At 43.8% G+C, this 25,000-nt stretch overlaps 1 protein-coding gene across 1 annotated transcript in view; it reads left to right on the top strand.

Annotated features, from left to right (window-relative positions):
- LOC138958321 (toll-like receptor 3) overlaps positions 1-25,000 on the top strand; it is a 37,252-nt gene that overhangs the window by 1,508 nt on the left and 10,744 nt on the right. The window contains exon 1 of the mRNA XM_070329433.1: positions 1-785. This exon is cut by the window's left edge and continues 1,508 nt beyond it. Coding sequence (XP_070185534.1) covers positions 1-785 — 785 coding nt within the window. The remainder of the gene's footprint in view (positions 786-25,000) is intronic.

The raw sequence follows: 25,000 nt of genomic DNA, 5'->3' as shown, positions 1-25,000 counted from the left end.
TTCAGATGCTTGGAGCACATAGATCTTTCGAATAATGCACTAGGTGGTGATGTGTCAACTTTGGTCAAACTGTTGATTTCAAATGGTCCCTTGCAATCTCTTGCATTGCAAGATCAGCACGTGTTTACCATCACACAAGCTCAGTGCTTAGTCAGTCAAAATTTTCGATGCAAAGATTATTTCCGTAATAGTGGCTACAATGAGAAGACGTACACGTACGAGGTTCGAACTCCTGTGAATATTACGTACCTGAACCTGTCATCAATCTTCCGACATCTGAATCCAATGCCAGTGAATTTGACTTTTCCATCTGCAAAGCAGTTAAAGACTTTGGATCTGTCTTATCTTGGATTTGCTAACTGTCGCACGACAATTTATGGTCTCGAAAATCTGGATACCCTGAGCTTGGATGGAAACTATTGTTACAACATGACGGATAAGATGTTTGATTTTCTTAACAGTCTGAAGAAACTGAGTTTGTCAAACTTAGGATTCAACCCGCATTTCTTGAAGTCACGTGGTTGGCGATTGTTTCAAAATGTGGATCAGCTACAACTGTTGGACCTTTCCCGGAACGAACTACTCTTCACAGATGCTGACATGTTACGCGTACAGCGCCATCTGAAAGAACTAGATTTCTCCGACAACCTACTCCAGAAAGTGCCAGTCAATCTGGATAATCATGGTGACCTGAGGATGCTTGACCTTTCCCACAACTCTCTGAGCACTCTGACGTCATCAGAACGATCAGCGTTGGACAGTCTAGCCGGCCGCCATGCATTCAGGTTGTATTTGTGTCTGTCTGTGAGAATAATTGGTTTAACGATGCCTTCTTTCTCACCATGCATTCAGGTCGCATGTATATCTGTCTTCCAGTGAGAATAATTGGCCTAATGATGCCTTCTTTCCCGCCATGCATTCAGGTTGTATGTACGTGGGTCTGTCTGTGAGAATATTTGGTTTAATGATGCTCTTTTCTCGTCATGCATTCAGTTAGTATTTCTGTCTGTGAGAATATTTGGTCTAATGATGCCTTCTTTCTCGCCATGCATTTACGTTGTTTGTGTGTTTGTCTGTGAGCATAATGTCACGTTCATAAGAAAAATACCTATCTCAGTGTTAGGCATTTCTGTAGTGAAACTACAGGGGAAGCTACTGGAAGGGTTTCTATCATGTGTTAGAGAGTACAAACTCTCAGACCATCGGAAACCATTGCCACGGTAACGTAAGAAAACCTGCCGATCTCGTTTCTTGAGTTAGGCACCTTTTCTTTATGATACAGGAAGACTTGTTTTTAGAATGTGAAAGTATGCAAAAGCTCTTTGCGTGTTGTCATACAGTTTTGCTGATTGAAAATGCTGCTGTCAGCTCTTTATCACACGTTGATACCGCTGTCACCGCTCGAGATACCTAAAACGAGATAGGCAAATTGTTCAGAAACCAAAGCAAGATTTTTGCGTTTTTCTCAAAACATCAAAAATGACATAGGCAATTATCTTATGAGCGTGACGATAATTGGTTTAATGATGCCTTCTTTCTCGCCATGCATTCAGGTTGTATGTGTGTCTGTCTGTGAGAATGATTGGTTTAAAGGCACAGTAAGCCTCCCGTAAACCATCACAGAGCTCCCCGAGCGTCTACATACAGTACAATCATACTTCCATTTGAACGCTCACCGAACGGGAACATCCTGGCTGCTTTCTGTCGAGCGGGAGAAATTTTCAAAGAATTTATTTTCGTGGACTTGGTGCTGTACAACAATGGCGCCTCGTTTTGGTGCTGGACGGCTGTTGTGAATATTCAACTTACCGGAAATCACGCCCGGACAGTAAGCCTCCCGTAAACCATTACAGATACTGTCAGGCTTTTACACACAGTACAAACACCCTTCCATGTGAACGCTCACCAAACAGGAACATCCTAGGTGCCCTACGTAAAGAGCGAGCAATTTTTAAAGAATTAATTTTGCAGATTGTCAAAAATGAGTTACTTCCCTTCGGGTCTCATTCTATCGATGTAAACTGGCGATAGCCGTGGATCGATGATTATCAGAATGTTTTTGGACCGTGGTGCGTTTTTGCGCTAGACCTAACTTTTAAAATCTAAATAATAAATTGACAGCTTGTTACACAAACATTCTTTAATCATAAAAGAATTCTTTTTTCATCCAGACAAGATCAGTACAATTCGAAGTTTTGAAAGTTTGAAAAAAGAAAAGCCCGTGAGCAGGAGTCACGCAAGGGTCGTAGCAGACGACGGTTTATGCATATCGCCGTTCCTCTCAACAGTCAAAAGCCATCGCTAGAGTTCTTGTGAACCACAGCCGTTTGTTTCGTGCATAAAAACGTGCTATTGTAGATAAGCTCACATCGAGTCGCATTCAAATGACTAACAGACGACTACATTGTAAAAAAGGGAAACTGGATCACACGGGTTCACGATGGCTCAGGGGTAAGATAAACCACGCAAAAATAAATTCTTTGAAAATTGTTCGCTCTTTACGGAGGGCACCTAGGATGTTCTCAATCGGTGAGTGTTTAAATGAAAGGGTGTTTGTACTGTGTGTAAAAGCCTGACCGTATCTGTGATGGTTTACTGTGCCTTTAACGATGACTTCTTTCTCTTAACGCATTCAGGTTGTATGTGCGTCTGTCTGTTAGAATGATTGGTTTAACGATGCCTTCTTTTTTGCCATGCAATCCGGTTGTTAGTGTATCTGTCTGTGAGCATAATTGATTTAACAATGCCTTCTTTCCCGCCATGCATTTAGGTTGTATGTGGCTCTGTCTGTCGATGAGAATGATTGGATTGATAATGCTTTCTTTGCCGCCACGCATTCAGGTTGCATGTGCGGCTCTGTCTGTCTGTGAGAATAATTGGGTAAACTATGCCTTCTTTCCTGCCATGTATTCTAATTGTTTGTGTGTCTGCCTGTCTGTCAGTGAGTATAATTAGTTTAATGATGCCTTTTTCCCCGCCATGTATGTGTGTCTGTCTGTGAGCATAACTGATATAAATACACCCTACTTCCATTGTACAAAAAAGATCTACACCACCCGAGATCTGGGGGTATCTCCAAAAAAGGGTCATAACTCCGTGAAAAATAAATTTGAAGGTCTGAAATTCTCACATCACGTTCTAAATATAACAGTCTGTCAAATAAAATCCAAAACTCAAAATCGATAAATTTGTCAACAATGTCCCTTTTCGCAGAAATGGCCACATATGGCATTCCGTTTGTCAAATAATTATTTGGATACTTTTTCATGTTTTTTTCACCAGTTTTAGCTAAATAATCATTATTTAGAAGCTCATGTGCTAAATAAGTAATTGTTTATAAACAATGTAAAACAATTCTAAATAATTTTTTGTTTACGTAAACCATTCATTATTTACCTAAACAATATATTATTTAGACTTATATTACATTGTTTTAAACAATCAGCAATGTTGCTAAATAAATCATTATTTACGTAAACAATGAATTATTTACGTAAACAATGAATTGTTTAGGGAAAGCAGTTTTCATTATTTAGGGGAATCAAGAATTGACTTCTAAGCTTCATTTTTTTTCTTTGTGTATATACTATAATTCAATACAAGGTATCTCCAAACATTATTTATCAGAAAATGTTCGTAAATTTGTTTATTTTACAAGCTGAAATTGCCGTACGAAAAGAACTGAATGCGAAAACAAACAAAAGGTCAAGGTCATAACCGGGAGTGTTTAGTGTTTGCATTCTCTCCCTTGAAGTTGTTGAAAAAAAGTTTTCCGTCCTAAGTTTTCTGTTCTGTCTCAACAAAAACTTTCTCTTTCCATTTCTCTTACTGCATGATTACACTTTTTTTTTATCTGTAGGTTACACAACACAACACAACTTGGTATGAGCTCTGACGCGATGACGTCACACAGTCGTGTGCAGAGTTGTCCGGCCTTGCCTCTGGCATTCCGGCGGAACTCGCGAGAAGGCAACACGCGAAATCTGCACTCTGAATCTTCCGCATTTATCGACATGGTCTCTAGTTGTAGTGTTAAACATTGCCATAACAGACAAGATAGAGATAGGGACAGAAGATTCTTTTCTGTTCCATTTGTTGTCAACGGAAAGGGCAAAGAGACAGGGGATTTGACTGCACGACGCGGGCGAGAATGGTTGGCACAGCTTCAGCTGAAGAATGTCAACTTTGAATCAACAGCTAGGAGATACGTGTGCTCTGATCATTTTGTCAATGGTAAGTACTCATGCTTTTGTTCACCTGCCTTGGTTAGTCTGTGTTTTATGCAAGCTGTGTTGTGATGGTAGTGTGCGGACAGTCGGTCAGTCCTGCACCGAGTGCAGTCTATGACTGAGTGAGTCAGTCTTACACTTACTCTCAGTATAACAACTTATCATGGTTGCCCAAAACCATGACTTGTGAGAATGCCATAGGTGTGAAATACTTGGATTTGATAATCAGAATTTATTTGAACACTAAATGGTCATTGTTGATACAACTTTATAGTTCAGTTTTAAAGGGTAGATCTGTGTCTAGATTTACTCATTCATTTTGTTTGGGTGACTTATTTTTAAAATAACTCCCAATCCATAATTTACAATACATTTGCCTTTGATTTTTTCTGCAGGGCAACCATCTGTGGGAAGTAAACACCTACTTTGAAACTTGGGTATGGTGCAGGGACACAGCCTGACAGCCAACAAGGACAGTACCAGAGACTCAAGGAGAGGAAGAAGCTTGTGGGGAGTGAGTCAACTCCTTCTCACCCTAATTTAGCAGAGGATGCTGTTGATGGCGACGGTGAACTGGCTGCTCCTCTTCCCGAGAGAGGTGACTGTGGCGGTACTTACTGCCAGACTGAAACCTATGACAATATTGCCTGGATTTCTAAAGAGGAAGAAAAGCAGCAACGGGATGAACTAAACAGGCTGGTGCTAGAAACTCGGGAACTTAAAGACGAACTTGCCAAGAAAAAAAATGACACTTGATTCTTTGAGGAACAATGACAATACTGTACGATATTTTACTGGGATTTCTAATTTCTTCACACTTGTTACATTATTTGATTTTCTTGCATGGCATTTGCCAACACACTCGCGCAGAGCACTGACACAGTTTCAAGCTCTCATTCATGCATATACGCCTTAACACACCTCTGCAACACCTGGCATACATCTTTTCTGTGTCAAGAACAACTGCCAGCAAAGTTTTTCACGAGACTGCAGGGCCGGACTACCGGGGGGGTTATGGGGGTTGCGCAACCCCCCCCCCCCCCCCCCCTAGCCTAAACATGTACCTCACTAATTCAAAAATTATTTTTACTATTGTTTATTTTTATGCCGTTTCATGCAAGGAGCGACCATTTTCCTATCTCAGAATATGACCTACCCATGACCTACCCCACAAGGGGCTCTGCCCCTTGACCCCGCCCCCCTGGACCACCACTTGCAACCCCCCCCCCCTCCTCTTAGCCTAGTCCGGCCCTGGACTGTGCATATCATCACGCCGTATAAACGGTTGCACCGACTGAAAGCCGCGGGACCGGTTGCATCGACTAAAAGCCGCGGGATCAGGACAAGCGAGGTGAGTTTCTCCACAAAATTACAAATCTCTTCTCTTAATTAGTAGATTATCATATAACTTTTGTTTACACTTTGAACTTAGGTATTGTAGCATCACATCATCGATTTTTTTCATTGATTGCATTTACGTGTGAATGTTGAACTGTGATTATTTACACTTGTTAAAGCGCATTTTTGTAAATTTTGACTTTCAACCTTCACCACCAAAAATCAAGCTTTCGGACAAACCTACAGACAATTAAGATGTAATCAATGATTATTTATTGACCATTGGGTTAAATTTTATTAGCTAATGTTACATGGTTACTTCATATTTTACGGATATGTAAAGACACCAAACGTTTGACGGTTGAACACCACGGAAGAGCATGGTTGCACGTCGCGACAATATTTGATTGCCAGCGGTTGTGCACCATGGGACATTGTCCTTCTAAATTTGCCAGTAATATCAAGTTATATTTGGTGAATGTCTCAGCTCTTGTTTTGTTATGTTGTTATAGTCCCCCACCACCTTTATTGCCGATGTTCTGTGCGTTTTTGTACGATCCGATAACTCCAAATTTTGCTTCTCTGCAACCCCCAACCCCCACGATAGCGGGCTACCACCCCCCACCGATCCCGGCAGAGAGGTTGCAGAATGGAGATCTCTGGTATCACGACGGATAGCTATCTTGATGTTAGCGAAGAGTTGGTGGAAGCTGTGGACGCTGTGGTATGTGATAAAGCTTTCATGGACATTACTGAATTTCACAGCCACTATATTGGTCATCAAGGCATAAAACCACACAGATGCAAAAAATGCAACAAGTATTTCCAAAGCAAACGGAACCTCACACGCCACAATTGTAAGACAGAACCAAGACTTCTTGTCTGCAGCAAATGCGGCAAGAGTTTTGCTTGTGCCCGACTGCTGAGTCAGCACATGCATACCCATGACGAGAAACCCCAGTTGATTCATCACTGTCCGAATTTGATGCTGGTTCGTCCGTTTTGTTCTCGTCCGCTTTGCATTCGCCAGTTTTGCATTCGTCGGCTTTGCATTCTATTGTGATAGTTTCATTCTTATGGCCAACAATGTGGTATCCCTCTGCTACTGTCTTTGGAATTACTTCGAAGTCTTTTGAACAATATCTGAATACCCCGGCTTTATCGTCAAGCCAGAGATAGCGAAGCTTCACATTTTCAGTGGGGTGTAATGACAAAGCATGATCGATAGCGGTGATGAATTCTTCACATTTTTCAGAACAATACCAGCACATGAAGCAGGGCTGATTCGCATCCATGGTTTATGCAGTGGACAGGTGATTTCAGAGGCCGGACTCCATCTGCCATAGAAAATTAGAAATATCAGAGTGCGAGTACCATCCTAAAAAAAGTGCGTGTCTCCATGAAACTATTGGGACTGTACACTATCCGGGTCAAACCACCTGTACAGTGGCCGGCAAAAGTATTGCACCACATAGCAAGAGAGGAAAGGTCTGACAATTTAGACACTTTTCAAACGGTCTTTTTAATACAATCAAGTAGGGCCTATACTACAATCATGAATTTTTGACTCACATGCGAAGCAAAAGTGAGTCTATGTACTCACCCGAGTCGTCCGTCCGTCCGTCCCGCCGTCCGTCCGTCCGTCCGGAAAACTTTAACGTTGGATATTTCTTGGACACTATTAAGTCTATCAACACCTGATGTGGCCTGATGGTGTATGGTTACAAGATCTCAAAAAACATGTGCGGCAACTTGACCTCACTTCAAGTTCAAGGTCACAGGGGCCGTAATTGTTGTCTTAAAAACGACCATTTTTCACATTTTCGCATTTTTTTCTCAAGTTATCGAGAATGGCAACCTTAGCTATGTATGCTATACAGGGCAATGTAAGCCCTATCTTTGGACACCAGTTTGGTTGACCTTGCTTCAAGGTCAAGGTCGCAAGGGTCCTTTAAAGTTGGATTGTATACATAGTTTGAAGTGACCTTGACCTTGAACTATGGAAGGTAACTCTTCCAAATCTACATATGTGTGAGGGAAATACATTATACTTACAAAAGTGAGTCTATATACTCACCGACATCGTCCGCCTGTCCTTCCGGGCGTCCGTCCCCCCCCGTCCGTCTGTGAAACCTTTAACATTGTATATTTCTTGGACACTATTAAGTCTATCAACACCAATTGTGGCCTGATGGTGTATGGTTACAAGATCTTCAGAAACATGTTTGGCAACTTGACCTCACTTCAAGGTCAAGGTCACAGGGTCCTTCAAAGTTGAAATGTATATATTTTGAAGTGACCTTGACCTTGAACTATTGAAAATAACTCTTCCAAAACTACATATGTGTGAGGGAAATACATTAGATCTTCAGAAACATGTTTGGCAACTTGACCTCACTTCAAGGTCAAGGTCACAGGGTCCTTCAAAGTTGAAATGTATATATTTTGAAGTGACCTTGACCTTGAACTATTGAAAATAACTCTTCCAAAACTACATATGTGTGAGGGAAATACATTATATTTTCATAATAACTCACATTAGGTTACATATCTTCAAGTTCCAGGTCAGTTTGAGTTAAACTGATATTTGTCAAAAAAGAGAAAACAGGCGCCAGACTAGAGAGAAGTCGGAGAACTGACGTTCCTTGTTCGACTCGATCCCCTAATGACCAGCGATTAGCATTTTAGGATGGAGAACCTTTTGACAAAGTATGCACCATAACTTGGATGCAATTACTGAATGTGCAACTCACAATGGCATTAGTTTTCTGTAATTATTTTCTTTACTAAATAAATATTGTTTTTCTCAGTTGTATTGTAAAATTATTCTGAAAGAAAGATCAAGGTCTGTTCAGCATGTGAGTCGTGTGGGCTTTGCTCTTCTTGTTAACATAGTAAAGACGAAAGTCCCCTCTTTCTTGTGATACCAAATCTGTTAGCAAATGAAGAGTTCTTACATATCTAATTAGGACCGTTAAAATGTGAGGTAATTTCCCGATTCGTTCAAAGCAATTTTAGTCATTTCCGTTCTTCCCATTTGGTGCGATACTTTTGCTGGCCACTGTACACCATTACATGGCATGATGTTTGTTGTACAATGTTCAGAAGCGATTTTTCAGCCTTAAAGTAAACCTTTTCAACTTTCAATTACTTCCACGGCGCACAACCGATGACTACCGTGGCGCACAACCGGTCTGTACAAGGATTTTCCGTGGTGTGCAACCGTCAAACTGTTTAGTGTCCTTGCATATCCGTAAAATATGAAGTAACTATGTAACATTAGCTAATAAAATTTAACCCAATGGTCAATAAATAATCATTGATTACATTTTAATTGTCTGTAGCTTTGTCCGAAAGCTTGATTTTTAGTGGTGAAGGTTGAAAGTCAAAATTTACAAAAATGCGCTTGAACAAGTGTAAATAATCACAGTTCAACATTCACACGTAAATGCAATCAATGAAAAAAATCGATGATGTGATGCTACAACACCTAAGTTCAAAGTGTAAACAAAAGTTATGGGATAATCTACTAATTAAAAGAAGAGATTTGTAATTTTGTGGAGAAACTCACCTCGCGTGTCCTGATCCCGCGGCTTTTAGTCGATGCAACCGATCCCGCGGCTTTCAGTCGACGCAACCGTTTATACGGCGTGATCATGTACCACAGACTGCAGCCACTTGTTTTCTGGATAGACAGGCGAAGTATAAAGAAAAGTCTACCGCCACAGTTCCTTCCCTATCCATGGAACAGAGTAGTCATCTTGAACACACACGGCCAGTACCGTGTAACTGGCCTTGGCACGGAACGATCCAAGGGGGGCAATCTCAGTCATCTCAAAGAGGGAAATCCAAACGCAATCCGCTTTGTTCGATTTTATGGGCTTGGACGATAGAGAAAAATAAGAAAAGCAAAAGCTGGAGTCCAGTCTGGACGAAACTGCTATCAAGAACGCAGAATTGATTTTTTCTGATTTTTTTTTTTAGCCGTAAGCGCCATGTTTATCGGAGCAGGAAAATCTTCCATAGTGAGGCCCCTTTGTTGGTTTCACTGCGGCCGCATTGTGAACAGCGCGCAGCTCAGTTAAACATGGCGCTTACGGCTAAAAAAAACTCAGAGGAAATTAATTCTGCGTTCTTGATAGCAGTTTTGTCCAGACTGGACTCCAGCTTTTGCTTTTCTTATTTTTCTCTATCGTCCAAGCCCGTAAAATCGAACAAAGCGGATTGCGTTTGGATTTCCCTCTTTGAGATGACTGAGATTGCCCCCCTTGGATCGTTCCGTGCCAAGGTCAGTTGCACAGTACAATACTACATGTACTGGCCGTGTGTGTTCCAGATGCAGAGTAGTGTCCATTATTGACTGTTTTGAAATATATTCATTGAGAGACCCTCCAGTGTTGATGCTAGTGCACTCACCTGGTCAAACTACAAGCACAACAATACAATTAAATACCTAATATCAATTACACCTCAAGTCAAGGCCATATTTCTTTTATTTCTAAAGGGTGGGGTGGGCTTTCAAGTGACAAGCACATCACTGCAAATAGTGGGTATCTAGACAATATTGTACAAAATGATGTGATTTTGGCCGACAGGGGATTTGACATTAATGAACTAGTGGCTATGAGAGGTGCACAAGTGAAAATCCCTGCCTTTACAAGAGGGAAGAGTCAGCTTACAGCTTATGAGATAGTCAACACGCAAACTAGCTAATCTGAGAATTTATGTTGAGCGAGTTATCGGTATTCTTTGTGGAAAGTACAAAATTCTGAACTCTGATATTCTGACTGATCTTTTGTTTGCAAGGGAAGAGGAAGAAGTGGTAACACTGGACAAAATAGTCACTGTATCATCTGGGCTTGTCAATGTTTGCACTGGTATCATGTGATTCTTGCTGTGACGCTGCATAAACACAGCCTAGTGAACTGAAGGCATTGTTTAGACTAGAGAATATGTTAATTAAACTGTGGTGTATTGTATCTGATTCTGATGTCTCGCATGAGCAGTAGCAATAGTCTTTCTGTTATGTTTTCACTGGACGGAATCTTGAATTTGAAGATGAAGGCATTGTTTAAAGAATGTGTTAATTAAACTGTGGTGTATTGTATCTGATTCAGGTGTCTCACATGAGCAGTAACAACAGTTTTTCTGTTATCATGTTTTCACTGGATGGAATCTTGATTTTGAATATACATGTGTATATGATCTGACCTGCTGCTATTTCCTTCCAATTCAAGAGCAGATTTCACTCTTTCTATCACACACACACACACACACACACACACACACACACACACACACACACACACACACACCACTTTAACATACACTTTGAAATCATTTTGCATAAATGTGACATGTATTGACACAACTGACAAAGGTTGAATTATGCTGATTAACCTCAAAATAGCTCTACACAGGAAACAAGATAAGGAGCATTGAAAAATTAAATGGCCTACACTTGAAATGCGAGCACACATTTAAACTACCAATAACATGCAACTGCAAGCAACACTGAACATACCACTACCAGTATTGCAGGTATGAAGCCAAAGTGAAGAGAACACTTTCACTAAATGTTCAAAATTGAAATAACATACTGTGGGTATGTGAGTCATTAACTATTCATTATGATCAATAGACCTGTGCGCTTTTTTGCAGAAATAAGTGTGTTCAATTTTGTTGTCATCAAAACAGAACTAGTTGATGATAGAAACTAACTTTCAGTTCCACTGCCAATTTAAACACTGTATTACTTAACTGTACTGATGCAGAACTACGCTGGACCACACACTCTTAATTTGTTCCCTAAATCAAGCAGCCAATCCGTGTCACTGGAAACATTGAACAAGGAGAATGAACAATATACCTGGCTGAATAAGTTGATAATCAAACTGCTCATGATTCTTTGTTATTCACAGCAGTGGATGTAAAACAATCACAAAATAAGGTCCTATATATATGCATCATAATTTATACTTGTAGCACTTGATTTTGTATTGTGGTCGGTGATCCTAAACAAAATGTATGTCTACATCTGTGCATGATTTTACTTTAAGAATAAAATGAAACAAGAATGGAACAATTGATGACTTCTCTGTGAGTGTGAATAGTGATTTAAACTACTCACTTATCGCCCCCCCGCCCCCGGCGCAAATCAAGAGCACACGATAATCCCAAAGAAGTGACACTCCTCTTTCTCTCCCTCTTATTACTTACAGTTATACTCGCACACCTGCGCGCGCACACACTCACATACACCTGACACACACGCAATCACTCTCGTGCGCACATACATCACACATAGCCAAGTCATGTATTGATTTGGGCAAATAACGAGGGCAGTTTATTCAAGAGAATACCATCTGACAATGAGAGATATCATTGTGCAGTGATAAGTCCACAACAAAAAACAACAAACATTTGGTTACACTAACAACAAACACAAGGAGCCCTCACTCAAAAATTTAACACCGTGAATAATGATTACATAACAAGGTTCGAGTCGCTTCATGCACAACCTCACTTCAAGTGAAGGCACAAACAGGCATGCATTTGCCTCAAAATTAAAAACATCATGCAACGGATTGCTAACAAAATACAACGGTGGATGCCGGGGGTGGATGGGGGGTAAGAAATAGTTGGCATATGCCCGCTGCGCCGCGCTGGTAAGGACTGACCACAATGTGTTGCTCTCCCGTTCTTATAGACCCCCGCTGATGCATCACACGTGCAAGCCCCCCGGCAACATGGACATTGCGGCTGGGCTATTCTCCTTGACTTTCACAAGTCCTCCTCTCCCCTCTCTTTCTAATTACGGGCCTAAGTGTTGATATCCTGCTTTACTACCCTCTCTTCCCTACCTGCCAACACTGATCCCTTTAGGCCTACCTCAAGTATCTAACATCCTCCTCCTCCACCCGCGGCTAATCTGTCTCGTTTAAATAGAGTTTATCTGACGCTGTCCGCTCTATCTAAACTCACACTTAAACTACTCACTTATCACCCCCCCCCCCCCCCCCCCCCGGCGCAAATCAAGAGCACACGATAATCCCAAAGAAATGACACTCCTCTTTCTCTCCCTCTTATTACTTACAGTTATACTCACACACCTGCGCGCGCACACACTCACATACACCTGACGCACACGCAATCACTCTCGTGCGCACATACATCACACATAGCCAAGTCATGTATTGATTTGGGGAAATAACGAGGGCAGTTTATTCAAGAGAATACCATCTGACAATGAGAGATATCATTGTGCAGTGATAAGTCCCAAATTAGAGGTACTACTCGTTATTCAGCCCAACTAAAGACAGTATACTAGGTTAGAGGTGGGAGGTTTAGGATTGTTGTGATGTTATACATGAAGGAGTTGCCTGGGCTACATGTGATCTGTAAGATGATCTTTTGTGGCAGCTGGTCTAAGTAGCCTAAGTACGCGTTGCTTTTCCAATCCCCCATCACCTTGACAATTTCTCCCGGCACACCACAACTCAACGCCCACGCGGCACCACCCCGCCGAAAGCTGTGGCTGGAGAAGTTTCCCCCAGCAACAGCGGTAGTCAAGCGCAGTTTCTTATTAAAGTCTGATCCTTTCATCGGGAAGACCTGCGCCTTGGGGTCCATCGGCCCCAACAAAGGTAACACAGCGGTCACGGCAGACACTGGACACAAGGGATGGAGTGACATTGCCGGGAGCTTAATTTCAACAGAGCGCTCTTTACGCTGAATCGTTTTGCTCCATTGGAGCGTTATTGACATGCCCGTACCCAGAATAACCACCTGGTCTCTTGTGAGCTGCTTACAAGGATCGAAGTTCCCGTTGTCCTGAAACAAGTTCGATCTCCGGAGAACTCCGAAAAAAAGCACCAAACACGCAGCCCAGAACACAATATCTTGCCTACACTCAAGGTCCAGCTGGCTTTTTATTATGTGTAGTAATTCAGGGGTGATTGGGGTTTTCTTATCAGTGGCACACCCCTTGCATTTTTCGATGCCCTTAAGTGTTGTCTGGACGTACCACGAGTCCCTGAATGGGTGCGGCAAGCCGCTTTCAAGATGAAGAATGCGAATAATGTTGATGTATTGCTTGATGGAGGACGGTTTCAAACGTCGGGCTAGGTACGCTGCGTATTGCGCAACAGTCTGCTCGTTCACAGGCACTGGCATTATGTCCATCTCCCCACAGAAACGTAAATACGAGGTAAGGTGGGTGCGGTAAGTCTTCCTAGTGTTATCAGAAAAGGCACTTGCTCTGTAATCCAACACTTCTGCCGTCAGTTGCGCCCCTAATGGGGGCTGCTGGTCTGAAAAACAAGGAACAACAGGGCTTGGTCAGACATATGGTCACACAGGTTGATGTCGGGGGGTCTCCCCCGGTGCCAGAATGTCAACAGACGCACTAAGTCTTCGCGCCGTCTGGGCTCATGGAGGCGGGAAATTGTGTCAGCCATGATGTTTACACTACCAGCCACATGTATCGCCGCGATTTTGCAGTTCACTTTTGCACATTCCCACGCCATTTTACGGAGCAGACTGTTCACATACTTATTAGTCGATCTGCCCTTATTAATGATAGCTTTTGCGACAGTACTATCGGTATGAATAATCACTTCTTGTCCGCACCACATCGGAGCCCATCGTGTCACTGCTTGCACCACAGCGCACACTTCTTTATAGTTAATATGTAGCTCCTTTGCTGCCTGCATGTCTTTTTCAAAGATGGTGTACTGCCAGTCACCTTGCCAAAAGGCACCCGCTGCAATATTACATGCATCTACATGAACATGCTGTTTTGCATAGTGAAAATAATATACTGTGCCGTTAAATACATGCATAAAAGAAAGCCACCATTGTACATCCTTATGAAATTCGCCAGATAGTTTCGCTTTGTGTCGCTGCTGCTGAAGGGGTTTAATCGTGTCCAGTATCCGCCGCAGAAAGAATTTTCCTCCTCTGACAGCCTGACAGGCCCAATTAAGGGACCCCGCTATGCTTTGTAGCTGAGTTTTTGTCGCGCGCTTCTTTCCTCGGATCTGGAGGAGTCGCTGCCGCAGTTGCTGCAACTTGTCACTTCCAAGTGACAGGGTGTTGTTTCGCGTGTCGATGTCGACACCGAGAAACGTGATACGTTGAGTAGGCCCCACCACCTTCTTCCAGCTAATGTTGAAACCCAGTTCCCTCAATAATCTAATTAAAGACAGTAACATGTCATTGCACTCTTGTCTGGTAGCTGCTACCAGAAGAAAATCATCAATATACGCTAACACACCTGGCATGCCTTTCCGTGCCATGCATCTGCGAATAGCTTGCGACAGGCGATGGAAGTGTGACGGCCCTACATTGCTGCCAAAAGGCAGCCGACTGTCAAAGAGATAAGTAGGTTTCTTTTCACCTGTGAAATGCCATTTCAGCCCAGTCATACAATAATCGTCCGGACTGATGCATACTGACCGATAGGCGGACTGCAAATCTACTTTTGCACACCAATACCCTGTCTTCGCTAGGGCGCACGCGTCAGATACGGTTTGAAATTTAGCTGACTCAGGTATAGAATAGTCGTTCATTGCCCTACCTGTGGGTTTGCTAGCGTCATGGATCAACCTGATGCTGCCATCATCCTTGGGAATCGCAGCGATAGCGCTTACCACAGTTGGTTTTCTACTAGCTACAATGTAATAACCTTTTTCTATCTGATCTAATAGCTCTTTTTCCACAGCTTTATGGTGTTCGTTCGATGACCTATGGTTTGTTTGCTCTACGTCTAGTACGCCTGCCCTACTCTCTTCTGTTACACGGAAACCGTTTCTTATGCCATCTAATAAAAAGGTTTTGTCGTGATCGCCTTCTAGCACCTTGTGCCACATTTGAGATTTAGCATTAATGGAATCACTATTTCCGAGAAATTTGCACTTATTGGAATCTAGCTGAGGGAACGGGCTGTTGAAGGTGGGGCCTACCGTTTTGTCGGCAATTCGCTGCGCTGTGTCCTAGGCTGGGGAGGTGGTAGCTGTCACTTTGTGGTCCTTGCCGGGGTGGCCCATGCCGCAGGTGTCGCAGACGTGGAGGAATCTGCAGCGGGACCCATAGGGACAGTCGCCTTTGTTGGTATACAATAAGCACACTTCCTTCCCGTTGGGTCCCGCTGGTCGCCGGGAACCGCCGCTGGCCGTCGTAGCCTTGCCGCCCTTGTTGTCTTGGACGCCATGCTGGAGCCGGTCCCGCAGGATCACCGTGGACAGGTGGGGGTTGGGGGTTCCCCACTTGAATCCGCTGGACGACTGGCGCCTTCTGTACTCGTCGTCGTACAGAAGCACCGACTGCCACAAGTATCTGGCCCCCAGCTCGCCTATCATCTCTGTGTACCGGAGGTAGGCGGTCGAGTCAAACCCGGGCTTCTCAGCAATCAACCTCGCCATGATGCGTGCGTTTGCCACAATCCAGTGGCAGGGGGAGACTTTGTCAAGTTTTGGTCTCTGGTTGAGTTTTAGGATGACACCTCCCCCGAGTGTCACCTCTTCCTCGGCCGCCATCGACCCCGGCACAAAATCCAGAATGGAAAGATAGGAGGTCTCACCTGTTGGCTGCAGTGACAAGCCGCCTAACAGTCCCTGGAGTGGTTCCACGCTTTTTTCCTCAGTCACCCGCTGGGATAGTGGCCCTCCCCCGCTTCGCTTTTGCAGGGCCGCCACTGCTACTCTCAGCGCTACGTAGTGGCCACGCTTGAGACCCAGGCCCTCCAAATCCTGGGCAGTCACATTACTCAGCACATTGAGGGTGTTCAACTCCTCATCCTGGAGAACTTTAACCACCGTTAAAGGCAGATCTGTCGCCCACGCTCCAAATTCGAAGTCCATATTGCAGTAAGAAATAGTTGGCATATGCCCGCTGCGCCGCGCTGGTAAGGACTGACCACAATGTGTTGCTCTCCCGTTCTTATAGACCCCCGCTGATGCATCACACGTGCAAGCCCCCCGGCAACATGGACATTGCGGCTGGGCTCTTCTCCTTGACTTTCACAAGTCCTCCTCTCCCCTCTCTTTCTAATTACGGGCCTAAGTGTTGATATCCTGCTTTACTACCCTCTCTTCCCTACCTGCCAACACTGATCCCTTTAGGCCTACCTCAAGTATCTAACATCCTCCTCCTCCACCCGCGGCTAATCTGTCTCGTTTAAATAGAGTTTATCTGACGCTGTCCGCTCTATCTAAACTCACACTTAAAACATTACATGCTCTCTTTTCTCTCCCTCTCTTCTTCTTCTTCTTCTGCGTTCGATGTATTCTCTCCCTCTCTACAGCTTTACTACTGCCACTTTCTGTGTGTACAGTCATACATGATGTTTGTTTTCCCACACACATGAGCAAGCGAGTCTGGCATTGTCACTGTTTCTTGCTGCGTTTCACGGCTGGTGTTTGCAGCTGCTCCTGGTTCACATCCACTGCTTGTAGAGGCTCAGCTTCTCTGTCCAGCCAGTTTCTAACTAGCTCTGGAAGAACTGCGAGTCGGAACACTTTCAAAGCTTTCTCCACACACATTGCCCAAAAATCACAGTCAGGCAATACTCGGACAATAACTTTATCCACAGTAGTCCACACCATGAAATCGCAGTAGGAGGAACTGGTCATAACAATCTGGCACTGTACTTGACTAAAGTATGGGTGGTCTTTGCGCAGACAAATCATCCCCTCACTGTTAGATTCCAAACAGAAATGGCGGTCTGCCACAGCACACTCAACAGCTGACTCCTTGAAGGTGAAGGGACGTGTGTGCAGGTTTCTCCAACTCCGGCCATGCCGGTTTCTCCAACTCCGGCCATGCAGGTACAGTGTGCTGCCAGTATGTTGCCATCAGAAGTGGCGATGATCCAAGGAGAAAGTGCTGGTTCATTAAGGCGTTGTGAATGAAGAATCTGAAACATAAATTGAAGGTCGCACAAATCAGCATTCAGCTAGGTCAATCGAATGAATATAACTCTAAGACGCACATAATGTGCTTTACAATAACCTTAACAATGAAAAGTAAACAACAGATTTTTAACTGAATATGAACATGAAGCTCATTATAAATATAATATTTTGCAAGCTATTTCAAAATATAAATCTATTCAAGACTATCTACAGCTTTTGTCGTAGTCCAGTATACAAACTGAAGCGAAGAATATATCAAAGACAAAGCCTCAACACAATATCCTGAACTGCAACTTGTGATATCTGCAACACAAGACAGAGAACACTCACGTTCATTCATTATAAACTGAAAGCACATTCTTACCTTTGCAGAAATGACAGAGTTCTGACAGCCATCAGGGCTGTAGCACTTGACATCCCTCTCCCAGCCAGAGACAAAAAGTCGGTAGGAATCCAAACTGTTGTAAGCTTTTCAGCTGCTCACATGTGTATCTGTATGCACTCTTGCCAAGCACAAAATAAGTTACGATGTTGATGTAACTCAGCTCTGGCAGATCGTCCTTGATCTTGATCTTGATGAATTACGCTGCTGGGTACCAGTAGACTGGCATAAATGCAGCGGGGGAGAGTGCGGCAGCCTAATGGTGGTGTACGGCTGCTAGCTTGGCTTTAAAGATGCCAATGCTTTTGGAGGTTACAGTATTGTCCTCAAGTAGATTCCAGTCTTGTGCCGTCTTCACAAAAAAGGAGTTCCTAAACTGATCAGTGCGCCTTGGGGCACTGAATAGGGTCTAGAATTGTTTCTTGAATACTGTGAGACGATGTTGGATGTGTGATGGTCAGAGTGTCTCACTGGCCTGATTTTACGGCCTTGCTTCTGCTCAGTTAAGAACTGGTGTGATGGTAGTGCCGGTACCAGCCCCTCAACCACCCTATAGAAGAACGTCAGACGGAGTTGTTGACGTCGCTGTTGCAGAGGTTGGAGTCCAGTTTTCTCTAGGAGTCTGGTGACGCTGCCGGGGGTCGACGACCTGAAGTCGCCTGTGATAAACCTTGATGCTTTGCGTTGTACGCGTTCGATGCAGTCAATGTCTTTCTTCAGGAGGGGTCCCAGACAACCGCCCCATACTCCAGGAGGGGACGCACAAGGGAGAGGTAGGCCTGCTGACGGCAACGAGGCGGGCAGCGTTGGAGGTTGCGGCGAAGGAAGCCAAGGGTGCAGTTAGCTTTTTTAGTGATAGAAGAAATGTGGGGGCTCCATTTCATGTCGTCTGAGAGGAGAATGCCAAGGTAGGGTGTGGATCTAACGTTTTGGGGGATGCTGTTGTCCAGTTGGTAGTAGAAGTCAGAGGATTTGTTTATACTGAGGATATAGCATTTAGAGGCGTTGAAGCGCATGTCCCAGGTAACCGCCCATTCTTCGAGGTGTCTGAGGTCTTGTTGCAGGGATTGGTGGTCCGTGAAGGAGTTTATTTCCAGTCGTCGGCGAACAAGCGGACGTGGGACGATACGGAGGCTGGCAGGTCGTTAATATGGACAAGGAAGAGTAGTGGGCCGAGCACCGTCCCCTGCGGGACGCCAGAGTCTACTGTAGTTGATTCGGATGAAGTACCCTCGAGTACAACTTTCATGGAGCGCTTAGTGAGGAACGACGTGAGCCAGTTGAGTAGGGGGCCGTTTATGCCATAACAGGAGAGTTTGTGGAGAAGGTGGGGGTGGGGAACAGTGTCGAACGCTTTAGAAAAATCAAGCACAGCGACATCTACTTGTTTTCTTTGGTCGAAGGTGGTCAAGAGGTCGTGGGTTGTGGTGAGAAGTTGGGTTTCGCACGAGAATCCAGAACGGAAACCATGGTTTAGATGCGTGAGGATGTTATGCGAGTCGAGATGTGTGAAGATGTGGCGGCATATAATATGTTCTAGGAGTGTGCAAGGGATGGAAGTGAGGGAGATGGGACGGTAGTTCGCGGGGAAGTGGCGATCACCCTTTTTGAATACACAGGAGATTTTGGCCTGGAGCCAGTCGGATGGGAGAGAACCACTATCCAGGGATCTCTGGAAGATTGCACGGAGAGCAGGTGCAATCTGGTCGGCGCAGGTCTTTAGGACCAGGTTGGGTATGCTGTCGGGGCCTGGGGCTTTGGCGGGGTTGAGGTCACGTAGCAGTTTAGCTACTCCAGCTGTGGTCACTTCAATCTGCTCTATGGGGCTGACGGCGGGGGGTGGGGGAGGGGGGGTGAAGTTAGCACTCTTTGTGAATACTGATTTGAACTGGTCGAGGAGAAGTTTTGCTTTCCCTACGCTATCGTTTACAAGTTTGCCCTTGTGTTTTAAGGGGGAAACGCCGGTGTTGTCCTGTCGGCGGGACTTAATGAAGTTCCAAAAGGGTTTTGTGTTATTGCTGGACAAGCCTGCTTGGATCTTATCGTTTAGGTAGCTCCACTCAGCGCGACGCATAGCGTGTTTACAGATTTTCTGGAAGTTTCTATACTCCGTCCAGATCTTGCTATGCTTGGCTCGCTTGAAGAGTCGTTGTTTCCTGCGGAGCATCCGCTTAAGGGATGCACTAAGCCAGGGGAGTGAGGAACGGTTCTTAGCGATGGTGGAAGGGATGTAGCTGTCGACAGAGGCCAAGAGAGACGATTTGAAAAGGTTCCAAAGATCTTCGGCGTTGGTACCATTGTTGTACTTATTGACAATGGTAGTCGCTGCGGACTCAAGGTCATCCTTCCGTTGGTCCCACCTGGCGTCCTTGAACTTGTAGAACTTACGCTTGGTAGGGGGGGCGATGTGGGGCTTTACATCAAAGTCAGAGACTACAATGTCGTGATCAGCGAGGCCTGGAATTAGGCTAGTGGTCTTTGGGAGGGAGGGGTTTGATGTGAATACAAGGTCCAAGACGCTGGGGCCCCGTGTGGGTTTTGTTTGGGTTTGGGTCAGGAGCTCAGCACAGGTGACATCTGCGAGGGACTGTTGGACCGCCCTATCGCTAGCACCGGGGGGGGGGGGGGGGGGGACGGTGTTATTGTCCCAGTCTATATCTGGACAATTGAAGTCACCCGAGATTATCACATGTGGTGAACGCCTGCCGTTGTCCGACAAGAGATTCAGGGATTTCTGTAATTCCTTTACGTCATTTACATTTCGGTGTGGCATGTAGAAAGTACCTATGAAGAGGTCTTTGTTGTTGTGTAACTTGAGTTTAACCCACTCAAGTTCGCAGTCTGTGACTAGGTCAACCTGTTCGACGGCTGTAATGTCTTTACGGACAAGCGTGAAGACGCCCCCGCCCAGGGAGGACCGGTCATTCCTAAAGGTAGTGTAGTCGTCTGGGAAGATCTCAGATGACTTGATGCAGTCAGACGAGGGAGATTTACCTGGCTTAACGCCCTTTAGCCAGGACTCTGTTGCACATACGACGTCAGGTTTCACATAGTCCAATAAAGCCTTAAGCTCAGATTGTTTACCTATAATACTTTGACAGTTTACAGTGAGGATCCGCAGGTTTGTCTTTTTGGGGAGATGGGGGGAGGAGGATGACTGGTTCGACGGTTTGGGGGAGCGTCCCGGGGACCTTGATGGCCTAGCGCTACGGTCGGGGCGGGGGTTTGGGCTGCTGGTCTTGGTAGGGGAGAAGGGCGAGTCTGAGATGAAGGAGTCAATGTTGGCATCAGCCAGTGGGCTAAAGGAATTTGTCATTGAAATCTCAACCAGCACCTGGTTGAGAATGTCATACGGATCATTCCCGTCAATCTCCAAAATCTTCTGGTGGTATCGCCGCCTCTCCTCTGGTAACAATCGCTCAGAATATTTTCGCTTCTCGCCCGATCGCCATGTTTTGCATGAGGCAAGGGAAGTCACTCCAGATTCGTCTCGGAACGCGTCGGAGGCATTGTTTCCCGTTTTTCAACGGTTCACAGCTGTTTTTACTTTTCTCTTTGAAATGAAACGATGAAAGGAAGAGAAATGGAAAGACAGGCATGTTGTTGGGACATAAACAGAACAGAGAACATAAGGGGGAAAAAACTGTGTTTCAACAACTTCAAGCAAGAAAATGCAAACACTAAACACTCCCGGCAGGGAAACACCTTAATTGACCTTGACCTTTGACTGTGTTTGAGATCAGTTATTTTCGTACTCGGCTTGTAAAATAAACAAAATAATATCCAAACAACAGCTATTTTAAGATAAGAGTGTGTGGAGAGACCTTGTATTCAATTATAGTAATCACTGAAAGACATAAAACTTAGTTCAGAAGCGAATCCTAGAAACCCCTAAATAATGGAAAATGTGTTGGCTAAACAATTCATTGTTTACGTAAATAATTCATTGTTTACGTAAATAATGATTTATTTAGCAACATTGCTGATTCTTTATAAACAATGTAATATAAGTCTAAATAATATATTGTTTACGTAAATAAATCATTATTTACGTAAACAATGAATTATTTACGTAAACAATGAATTGTTTAGGTAAATAATGAATTGTTTACGTAAACAAAAACTTATTTAGAATTGTTTTACATTGTTTATAAACTATAACTTATTTAGCACATGAGCTTCTAAATAATGATTATTTAGCTAAAACTGGTGAAAAAAACATGAAAAAGTATCCAAATAATTATTTGACAAACGGAATGCCATAATTATACGCACACACGCACAGACGCACAGACAGACAAAGTTACGATCGCATAGGCTACACTTCGTGAGCCAAAAACCAGCTGCATTCTACGATTCGACCGGAGAATCTAGATCTCTGATTCAACTGATTGAGATAGATCTGTAGTTGTTTTGCAGGAAAATCAATGGCGATTCTGACATCGATCAGTGTTGCGGGTAGTATACGTAAACTCATTAAAAATGAAAGCACACAAATCAAGGACTCTTGTTGGAAAATACAATTGTTTTTGATCCTTATTTTGTAGTCGAAATTTTGTGTGTGTGCAGAAATACAAATTTAGATCGATTGCAAGCGTTATATATTTCATTGTCAGTGTAGGTGTGTCACTGTGTCGGAACTGTGCCTCTCGAAACATTCAGTTAGCGTTAGACCTATGCTTTTGCTTTATTTTTATGATGACTCCTTAATTCCTGAACCGAATCATTAAGCAGAGCCTCTTTGTAAACCGCCATAAAACATAATTAAAAGACCGTAAATGTGCAATGCTGTCAGCGTAAAACTGACTTTTGAGAGGTTCCCTGAAATGCGTCAACTCGGCTAAGATTTAATATCTACGAATGACGAACACAGTACGTGAACAGAGCAAACACATTGCTTGAAACTTTTTTGTTGCATTATGAAGCCTTGTTTGCAGCCACTTAAAAGTCTTATACGACAAGAATGTATTGCATAATTGATAAAAAGAACTTACCAGAGAACTTTCGTCAGGGAAGCGGCTGCTCACCGCTAGGAATTCTGGGTGGTTGAGCACTTTGAAAACTTCCGGTTTACATTATGTTCCAAATAAGGATATCCTACTACGATCATGTTCCAAATAAGGATATCCTACTACGATGGAATACATCAATGAATTTTCAAACGGCTACACTTGCTCCGTCCTTTCTGATCGGAGGGGGGTGTTTTTTTGAAAGTGTTAGTGAATGGATTAAACATTTTAGCGGTCAAATCTCAATTTCTGTGAGAAAATGTAGACGAGGACCTTTAATATGTATAAGTTACAGCTCCGTCCATCCTTGGTATCGCCTGATATTTTGTCGAGACTGGGTCAATGAATATGATGACGTCACTCGAGGCTCTGCCGAGAGTGACGTCATTATATTCTTTCACCCCGTCGAGACAAAATATCACGCGATACCATGGATGGACGGAGCTGTAACGTATATATGGCATGACCAAAGTAAAGAGAATTTGTCATGGGATGTGGAAACAAATCATTGGAAATTCACCATGGGCAATCAACCCAAGCCTAGAAGTTGTAGAACTATATTTTGTTTCAGTCTTGGCAAGGCCAGTTTCGTCCAGTTCCGCAAAAGACATCATGAATTCATTCACCCTGCCGAGACGAAAAAAAACAATTCCATGGATGCAAACGTATAAGCTTATATCCCGTGACGCATCAAACCTAAATTTTGTTTTGAAATGTCTTCACAACGTACAGATAACTTTTAACGACATAATCGCCTTCACAAGACAGGAAAAATGCACACTTTGTAAGTTTGTTTTTCGTCTGCTACAAATCTAGTCTTGTTGGTTGACGGAGAGAATAAAGCTTCAATCGTACCTTCATCAACAGGAATAAATGCTCAATCCGCTGTCAGTTCGCAACTGAACCTTGTTTTTTTTCTTTAACTTTTTGATTAACATTGAAACGGCAATCCAAAAAAGTGTTTCAGCTGTTTCAAGACGCAGGCTTAGCTCCTTCTTTTGAGTTGCTTTTCAGTCTAAAATGACACCAGAAGCGAACAAATTGTCGCGTATACTGTCGTCACAAAAAGACGTCATGACAAAGTTACACGCAAAGCAAAAGAGACTTTGACGTCATTTACTTTTGTTCGGAATTTTCTGTCTGTTCCTAGCTTGTCAGTGAAGACCTGACGTGAGTAAGCTTACCCAAAACGTCTTTGTTCTCTATTCACATTGCAGCTGTGAAATAATCAGTCTTGTGTCTCGGTCGTGTAGGTACAGAGTTTGCTACTGCAATCATTGTGTTCGTGTTGATGACGGCTTCATAAGACAAATCAGCGAATCTATCGTGAGGAAGACGTTTATGTACAAATCACCGAACCCAACCCATTTTTTGTGTGCATTTTTCTGAAGAATAAACTGCATGTGGTTAATTTCATCCGTTTAATGCTTGTCGAAACGAGCCATAAGGCTTTAGAATAAAAGATTTCACGCATTGCTTGGTCATCTGATCACAGATGAGGGGGGTCCGGGGGCATGCTCCTCCGGAACATTTTTGAAAAACGGTTAAAATCTGTGCAATCTGGTGCATTCTGGGCCTTGTTTTGAGGGTTAAGAGCAGCATTGTTTTGGTGCTAAAACTAGTAAAAGTCAAAGCAAGGTACATGCTTTTTCCAGGGGTGGGGTTCCGGAACCCCTGGAACCCCCCCCTGGGTCCGGCCCTGCAGATGAGGTCGCAGTTTGTAGGTTGAATCTATGAATCTGCCAGAGATAGATCTGCATTTCTGGTACGACCTTCCAGATTATCAACAGCGGGTTCATGGTCGGAATCAAGAGGTTAAATTTGCGTGGCTCCCAATCATTTCATAAAATATTTCCATTTTCTTGTTTCTGCGGCTGCGCAAGTTATTTTGCCTAGGTCATGGCCGAACTTTAGGCCTACGGAGAAATATCGCTGGATATTTTCTCCCTAGATTAACAGAGACAAAGAAGGGAAGTCATGCTGTATGTATAAGTTACAGCTCCGTCCATCCATGGTATCGCCTGATATTTTGTCGAGACTGGGTCAATGAATATGATGACGTCACTCGAGGCTCTGCCGAGAGTGACGTCATTATATTCTTTCACCCCGTCGAGACAAAATATCACG

Source organism: Littorina saxatilis, linkage group LG2 (genome assembly GCF_037325665.1).
Source record: "Littorina saxatilis isolate snail1 linkage group LG2, US_GU_Lsax_2.0, whole genome shotgun sequence".
Classification (NCBI taxonomy): domain Eukaryota; kingdom Metazoa; phylum Mollusca; class Gastropoda; order Littorinimorpha; family Littorinidae; genus Littorina; species Littorina saxatilis.
This window is presented reverse-complemented; position numbering and strand designations above follow the sequence as displayed.